General features: G+C 41.0%; 1 protein-coding gene across 1 annotated transcript in view; it reads right to left on the bottom strand.

Moving 5' to 3' along the window:
• The window catches only part of LOC123957331 (NACHT domain- and WD repeat-containing protein 1-like), a 16,503-nt gene extending 8,335 nt beyond the window's left edge, over positions 1-8,168 (bottom strand). The window contains exons 1-3 of the mRNA XM_046030024.1: positions 7,722-8,168; positions 6,143-6,230; positions 4,429-4,714 (exon numbers count right to left, since the gene is read on the bottom strand). Coding sequence (XP_045885980.1) covers positions 4,429-4,555 — 127 coding nt within the window. The 5' untranslated portion in view covers positions 4,556-4,714; positions 6,143-6,230; positions 7,722-8,168. The remainder of the gene's footprint in view (positions 1-4,428; positions 4,715-6,142; positions 6,231-7,721) is intronic.
• Between the last annotated feature and the right edge of the window lie 1,042 nt (positions 8,169-9,210).

Here is a 9,210-nt window from a genome sequence, read left to right as displayed (position 1 = left end):
TGTTAGACAAGCTGCACGCTCACTACTTTACACTGTTTCACTACTTTCCACTGTTAGACAAGCTGTCCGCTCACTACTTTACACTGTTAGACAAGCTGCATGCTCACTACTTTACACTGTTTCACTACTTTACACTGTTAGACAAGCTGTCCGCTCACTACTTTACGCTCACTACTTTCCACTGTTAGACAAGCTGTCCGCTCACTACTTTACACTGTTTCACTACTTTCCACTGTTAGACAAGCTGCACGCTCACTACTTTACACTGTTTCACTACTTTCCACTGTTAGACAAGCTGCACGCTCACTACTTTACACTGTTTCACTACTTTACACTGTTAGACAAGCTGTACGCTCACTACTTTACGCTCACTACTTTCCACTGTTAGACAAGCTGTCCGCTCACTACTTTACACTGTTAGACAAGCTGTACGCTCACTACTTTACACTGTTTCACTACTTTCCACTGTTAGACAAGCTGCACGCTCACTACTTTACACTGTTTCACTACTTTACACTGTTTCACTACTTTACACTGTTTCACTACTTTCCACTGTTAGACAAGCTGCACGCTCACTACTTTACACTGTTAGACAAGCTGCACGCTCACTACTTTACACTGTTAGACAAGCTGTACGCTCACTACTTTACACTGTTAGACAAGCTGTACGCTCACTACTTTACACTGTTTCACTACTTTCCACTGTTAGACAAGCTGCACGCTCACTACTTTCCACTGTTAGACAAGCTGTACGCTCACTACTTTACACTGTTTCACTACTTTCCACTGTTAGACAAGCTGTCCGCTCACTACTTTACACTGTTTCACTACTTTACACTGTTATACAAGCTGCACGCTCACTACCTTACACTGTTAGACAAGCTGTACGCTCACTACTTTACACTGTTAGACAAGCTGCACGCTCACTACTTTCCACTGTTAGACAAGCTGTACGCTCACTACTTTACGCTCACTACTTTCCACTGTTAGACAAGCTGTCCGCTCACTACTTTCCACTGTTAGACAAGCTGTACGCTCACTACTTTACACTGTTTCACTACTTTCCACTGTTAGACAAGCTGCACGCTCACTACTTTACACTGTTTCACTACTTTCCACTGTTAGACAAGCTGTCCGCTCACTACTTTCCACTGTTAGACAAGCTGTCCGCTCACTACTTTCCACTGTTAGACAAGCTGCACGCTCACTACTTTACGCTCACTACTTTACACTGTTAGAGAAGCTGTCCGCTCACTACTTTACACTGTTAGACAAGCTGTCCGCTCACTACTTCACACTGTTTCACTACTTTCCACTGTTAGACAAGCTGTCCGCTCACTACTTTACGCTCACTACTTTCCACTGTTAGACAAGCTGTCCGCTCACTACTTTACACTGTTTCACTACTTTCCACTGTTAGACAAGCTGTCCGCTCACTACTTTACACTGTTTCACTACTTTCCACTGTTAGACAAGCTGTCCGCTCACTACTTTCCACTGTTTCACTACTTTCCACTGTTAGACAAGCTGTACACTCACTACTTTACACTGTTTCACTACTTTCCACTGTTAGACAAGCTGCACGCTCACTACTTTCCACTGTTAGACAAGCTGCACGCTCACTACTTTACACTGTTTCACTACTTTCCACTGTTAGACAAGCTGTCCGCTCACTACTTTACACTGTTTCACTACTTTCCACTGTTAGACAAGCTGTACACTCACTACTTTACACTGTTTCACTACTTTACACTGTTTCACTACTTTCCACTGTTAGACAAGCTGCACGCTCACTACTTTACACTGTTTCACTACTTTCCACTGTTAGACAAGCTGCACGCTCACTACTTTAAACTGTTTCACTACTTTACACTGTTAGAGAAGCTGTCCGCTCACTACTTTCCACTGTTAGACAAGCTGCACGCTCACTTCTTTACGCTCACTACTTTACACTGTTAGACAAGCTGTACACTCACTACTTTACACTGTTAGACAAGCTGTCCGCTCACTACTTTACACTGTTAGACAAGCTGTCCGCTCACTACTTTACACTGTTAGACAAGCTGTCCGCTCACTACTTTACACTATTAGACAAGCTGTCCGCTCACTACTTCACACTGTTTCACTACTTTCCACTGTTAGACAAGCTGTCCGCTCACTACTTTACGCTCACTACTTTCCACTGTTAGACAAGCTGTCCGCTCACTACTTTACACTGTTTCAGTACTTTCCACTGTTAGACAAGCTGTCCGCTCACTACTTTACACTGTTTCACTACTTTCCACTGTTAGACAAGCTGTCCGCTCACTACTTTACACTGTTTCACTACTTTCCACTGTTAGACAAGCTGTACACTCACTACTTTACACTGTTTCACTACTTTACACTGTTTCACTACTTTACACTGTTAGACAAGCTGTACGCTCACTACTTTACACTGTTAGACAAGCTGTCCGCTCACTACTTTACACTGTTAGACAAGCTGTCCGCTCACTACTTTACACTGTTAGACAAGCTGTCCGCTCACTACTTTACACTGTTAGACAAGCTGTACGCTCACTACTTTAAATGTAAATGTAAATGCTCCGTACTTGTATAGCGCCTTTCTAGTCTTTTCGACCACTCAAAGCGCTTTTACAGTACATCTGCATTCACCAGTCATACACATTCATACACTGAGCCTAAGTGCTCAAACGGAAACTAACATTCACACACATTCATACACTGGCGGAACAGCCGCCAGGGGCAAATCGGGGTTCAGTTGCCTAGCAATAACATTTATCTTACTAAATTAAGCCTAGTCGAAATTGTTTTCAAAACATCCTGTCTGCTGCCTGACGTACAGTTTATCTGACAACAAAGCTGTATATAGAAAACTTAAAAATGATCCATAATTGAGGAAAAATCCAAACCTGTCAAGATGCAGACTAATTATTTTAACGTTTATTTAAGACAATGGTGCGGTGAAATTTAAATTCCCGTCCAGTGTTTTGAATGAGCTCATTTACTACTTAACTGCCGCACCTGGGTGAAGTTAGTTTAATATTCGACATTCGTCGGTTTTCGCGCCTGTTACCTTCAATATCTCCGTGTCAAAATCTCCATTTCTTCCAGTTTTGGGATATATTGGAGAGCTAATTCAGGCAGAAGTTTCACAGCTGTGATCACCTCAAAATCACTGAAGATAAGGATGCAGTTGAGAGCGCAATGCACTGAATGTCTGTCAAATGCACCTGTTGCTGTAGGGGGAGTTAGGGACCGTCTGCAAATTGCAACACATCCATTTCAATCTTCAATAACTTTTTTGTTTTTCAACATAAAAATCTCAAACCACTGCTAATATAACTAGTGACCACCCTCAAACATTTCACACCTGTAAGTTTGTAAACATGAAAATTAATTAATTAATTGATTAAATTCTTAAATATGCACATTACAAATGAATAATTTCAATAGCTTGCTCATTAGTGAATATATTGGCACCAAATCACCTCTCATCTGTGCTGCACATCCTCCCACAACTTTCACACCTGTAAGTTTCTGAAAAAGGCCCTTAAAAAATCTCAATGCCTGAAATATGTACTTTTGACATTGTAATTTCAATAGTGACTTACTGTCACAAATGCTGGAACCATTTTTCAAACCACGTTAGTGTTTAAACGTTCTGACGTTTTCTTCCTATAATTCCAGGCAGCCACTGGTTTCTAATCTAAGACTCCTGAAACATGTATCATTCATCACACTGAAAATAAAGTACGCTTCACATTTTAGTCAAGGTTTAAGGATCGATAAGAGTCTTGAGTTTGGTAAATGATCTCCAGAGGGGTTACAAACATGTAGAAAATATGTGGTTGCAGAATAAAATCCAAAAACTTACATGTTTAACAAGTGCAAATTTCAGCCCTGCTTTGAAGTGTAAAAACAAACATTATGTCTCATCTTCTCTACAGATTTAGAAATTTCTCACAGGTTTACAGAATGTGATTTTCTACAACCACATCAACCCCTGTTTTTTCACATGTTCCAATCTTATTGCCCTTTAATTGACGTTCCTGCGAAGTGCAACACACACACGGGCACATGCCAACTATTAAATTAATCACCAACTATTCTGATAATCGATTATTCGCTTTGAGCCCTTTTATAAAGAAAAAACCTCCAAATTCTCTGATGTGAATATTTTCTGGTTTCTTTCCTCAGTAAACTGAATATAGTTTGGGTTGTGGACAAACCAAGACGTTTGAGGACGTCACCTCTGGGGTTTTTATTTTAAACACTGAACGACATTTTTCACAATTTTCCGGACCCAACAACTAAATGATTATTCCAGAACATAATCGACATTATTATTATTTGCAGCCCCACTGCAGACAGAAGAAGCACTCCTGGATCCTGAGACCATAATCAGGGAGTTTAAACTGCTCTGACCTGTGAACGTGGAGCTGACGAACACTCGGATCATGCAGGAGCTGGTCCTCTCAGCTCCATCTGTCCGTCCTCTCAGGACGTCCTGCAGGCTGATGTCGCCTCCTGCTGCTGCTGGACGCTCCGCCATCGTCTTCTTCTTCTTCAGACTGCACCGGGCGTCTGGTCTTCCCTCCCGCAGCTGCTCTTCAGTCAGCGTGTTCAGTTTCCCTCAGAGAGTTTCCTCCAGGACAACCAGGTCTCCCACATGACCTGCTGCTGAGCCTGCAGCCAGTGCTGCTGTGGCTCCCTGTTATGTATAATACAACAATCACAGCACAGCCATGGCCACGATTAGTCCTACAAGTGAAGCCAGTTCTGATTTATACAGCTAAATATCATAAATCACAATTTTCCTCAAGGGGCTTTACAATCTGCACAGCAGACTCAGAGCCGCGACTCGGATGATGAAGAACCCTTTGAACAAGAAACAAATGAAAGAAAGCTCAGCAGAGATCCTTCACACAGTCGTGTGCACAGAAGAGCTTCTAAAAGATAAGTTAGAGGACAGGTGAGCAGCTTCAGGTGAGGCCCACTAAGTCGGATCTGATCCACACGTCCTCCTCTTCATCACAAAGACCTGGAGAGAGGACACACTGCACAAACATATGTCAGGAATAACTGCACGGGACCAAAACACAAGACTTCAGGACTTTTATTTCAATTCAGTCTAGCTTTATTGGCATCAACGCAAAACAACAATATTGCCAAAGCTACAAATAAATTACAAAAGAACCGTTAATTTCATACATTTCATTAAACAACGTAACTAAAATAGTAACAGTGTGTTTGTGTTAAAAAAAAAAATTTATATAAAAATAAATAAATATTAAAAATAAAAAAACAGTAAGTGTGTGTGTGTATTAATAGACAAAAAATAAATAAATAAAAAAACAACTAATTAATAGGTATCAAATGTGAAATTTAAAAAAAATTATAAATACAGGAACAACAAAAATCAAAAAGTACAATTATTTAATCCAAAGAAGTTTAAAGTCAAGTTGCCCTCGACTTTAAACTTCTTTGGATAACTATGACCTGGATGACTGAGAACCTTCACAGACACAGTTACTTCATATATTTATTAGTCCAGGCTGAGTTTCCACTGGTTGTTATTTCTATAACAAGTCGTTTCACCTGTTTAATATGTTCCCACTAGAGCTGTAACGATTAGTCGTTAAAGTTTCACTATAAAATTAATCGCTTGGATTAGTTCAGTTCTCTGATTCCAGCTTCTTAAATGTGAATATTTTCTGGTTTCTTTGCTCCTCTGTGACGGTAAACTGAGTGTATTTGGGTTGTGGACCTAATAAACGACAGATTAATTGATAATGCCCTAGTTCTTACTAAATTATCCAGTTTTAACAAGAAGCTTTTCCTGAAGCTGCTGAACTTAACTCTTTGCTAACCTGAACCAACTATCTTTCTGTACATCCACTGGAGAGGCTCAGGTTCTGATTTTCTTTCTTTTGATGAAGCTAGGCTAGAAGTTTACCCGTTCTTCCAGTCTTTGTACCAAGCTAGTCTACATATATCCTGGAGAAGAACCTCTGATAAATTATTTTCACCTGCTAATTAGCTTCGAGTAAAGAGGACTTTTGTACTGTTGCTGTTCTCTGTGGGTTTTTTACAAACACACTTTGTACCAGCTCATCCACCCGCACAGTGCTGAACTCACCCGAGTGTTTACTAAGCGTGGGCCTGCGGGAGTCAGTCGGGGGCCCCCCGGGGCCGTCGCTCACAGCTGCAGCTCAGCACTAATTACACTGAAAAGGAAGGCCAAGCTGATGATAATGAGGATAACAAAGCTACTGTGGAGCTGCTACACCTGAAGACCGTTACAACACCTCTGATATCACGTGAAGCACAAACAGCTCAAACATCACACAGGTGTGTTACAGGTGATTTCTGACTCGCACCAAACAAATAATAAAACAAAATTAAGGAGATTGGTGCAGGAAGGAAAGTGTGCGTACAGAATCCACTGAGATCATATTAAAGAGTAATTAATCCACTCATCCAGAAACCTCTCTTAGGTTTTGGAAAAAGGATTATTTAAGCAACTTAGGTTTAAACATAAAGTTTTGTTTTTCACTTTTTTATTACAAAGATTTTATTTACGTTACCTCGTTTACGTCCTCGGCTTTTAACCCAGCTTGAAACTTGTATGTTGCTATTTTATAGTCGGATTTGTTTTTGTAGTTATTTATTTTTTACTTATTATTTTAAATGTGCTTATAAATAAAGTTGGAGCGGTTTACTTGAGTACAGCTGTAGTCAGTGAGCGAGGAAGAAATCCTGCAGCATCTTTGATTTTAGCTGCTTTGCATCGGTGTCATTTACACTGGAGACTCCAGCACTTTCTAAACGCATTTGTTAAAAATGCTTGCAACAAGAAATGTTAAATAACAAATGAAAGGTTTAATTGGACCAAAAGAAAACATGCAATGCAAAGTAAATATATACACTAAACAAAATTATTATATTTTCCCCCATTCATCCTGAGCTGAACTCAAAGATCTAAGACTTTCTCTATGTACACAAAAGGCCTATTGCTCTCAAATATTGTTCACAAATCCATTTTAAACTCCAACAGTAAAGGTAATATCAGGTAAATATTGCCTTTATCTTACTGGTACTAAAACATAGTGCACTTATGTGTTTTTACTTCTCCTTTGAGATTTGTGTGATATGTCCTTCTCTTTATTGTGATATTTGTCTTGTGCACAAAGCTTCAACCTGTAGCTTCATAACACAAAGAAAGGAACCATCATAAAATCAGCTTAAAATCAACATCTTAAAACATGAGATACGTGTTTGACTGCGCAGACAATACGACATCTTAAAAAGTGACTAAGAATTAAAGTGCTGGTGAAGCTATTGCACTTTGCTCTATTGGACTAAGATTTAGAGTTCAGCAGCTTGATAAAGGATGATACCTGCAGTTTGTTTGATTTACATCTGTGTGTTTCTAATTGCCCATCTGGGCTTGACTGAAGGGTTAAAGGTGGAAAAAGTCCTGTCATATAGAGACTTAACTGAAATGCTGAGTGTGATGGATTAAAGTTTTAAGTCTTTGTTTGGACATCTTTCAAACGGCTGCCTGGAAGGACCGACGGAGGGTTTGAAAAAGAAAACGATCAGCAGAGATGCAAAGTTTAGAGGATGTGCAGCTAAAAGAGACTTTCAAAAATAAAAACCAGAAAGCAGCAGCTGCAGAGTTGTTGTTGTTAGATCTGTTTGTTCTGCAGTTTTACCTTCAGGCTGTGTTTTTAAAAAAGCAGATCTGTTGACGTGCAGCTCTCTCAGGACGTTACATCAGAGCCTCCAGCTGGGAGACGCCACCTCTGGACCCGCTGATGCTGATCCAAACTCCCATCGGTCTGCGTGAAACCTGTCTCTGTGGACGCTCTCTGCTTCACACACTGAAGCCAGGAAATCCTAATTTGGGCAAAAAAAAGAGACCGAGCGGCAACTGACGGAGCTCCAGACCTGTCAATCAAACACACAGCTTTAATATATCCTTAATGGAACAATGGTTTTCACACTTTGCCCTCAGACTCACATCAGAAGCTTTGAAACAAACTCCAGAGAGCAGAACCTGTCCTGTCACAAACTGTGGGAGGTTTTCCCCATTCACTTCAATGCAGTCAGTTTATCCACAGCAGCATCTAGTGGACATTAGAGGAACCGCAGCTCAACGCACTTCAGCTGAGGAGGCTGCCGATTGGCTGCCTGGCTCGTCAATCACATGTGTAACTTTTAGCAAGTTGAATCTTAAAAGCGTTCTGAGATTGAACGGCAGGGCTTTAAGGTATGTTTTCTCCTGTTTGGTGGGCGTGGCAGCTGATTGGGTAGCACACCCAACCAGCTGCGACAAGTTTGTAAACACATCGGGGTTAAAAAGGCAGGAAAAATCAGCGCGCTTGCGTTCACAACAGGGTGTTCAAGGCACCACCTTTTCTGTTGAAATAAGCGTTTTGTTGGCGCTGAACTCGCCCCAGCTGTCATAGAAGTACGGAAGCCCCCCATGGTCATACACCAGGGGAAAAAAACGTGTTTGGTGATAGGAACAGTATCTGTGGGACATGCATTTTGGACGCCTCACAAGGGAGTTAAACGTCATTTCCCGTGTTCCCCGTGTGGCGCAAGAGCGCACCTGCTAATTACACGTTATTCCCAGTATGTCCAGTGTGGAAAATTTAATGTAAATGATTTTCACACAACTTCCTGTTGCCAGCAGGTGGCGCAATGACATTGTGTGAATATGGGCATGTAGATGTGTTCAGGGTGGGACTCTTCAAACATCACACTTGTTAAGTCTGGTGCAAATGTGAGCATGTACATTGAAGTTAAAACAACTTCCTGTTTCTTGGCGAATCATAGCAATTTTCGATGCCACGCCACCGACACGCCCTTCAACGAAAACTCACAGATAGCACAACTTTTCATCGTCAATGCCTTTAGATTGTACAGTGAAAATTTGTAGTTGATTGGATTAATTTTCTAGCAGCAGACCTTTAAAGTACGGAACCTGAAAATTGCCAAAAATGACCTTTAGATTCAAACTGGCAGAGTTCCTGTTGGGTTTAGGGCATCACCCCAGGAGGCTGTTTTTGTAGGTCTGGACCTGATCCATCCAATATTATGCAGCTGCAGTACAGAAGGGTTGGCAGATTCAGGACCCCCACAAACCTGGCAGTTCTAGGAACGTAGTTCTTTTGCGACAGCGCCATCTAGTGGAGT

The sequence above is a fragment of the Micropterus dolomieu genome, linkage group LG19, assembly GCF_021292245.1.
Source record: "Micropterus dolomieu isolate WLL.071019.BEF.003 ecotype Adirondacks linkage group LG19, ASM2129224v1, whole genome shotgun sequence".
NCBI classification, from domain to species: Eukaryota; Metazoa; Chordata; class Actinopteri; order Centrarchiformes; family Centrarchidae; genus Micropterus; species Micropterus dolomieu.
The sequence above is the reverse complement of the archived record's forward strand: the minus strand, read 5'-3'. Positions and strand labels throughout refer to the sequence as shown.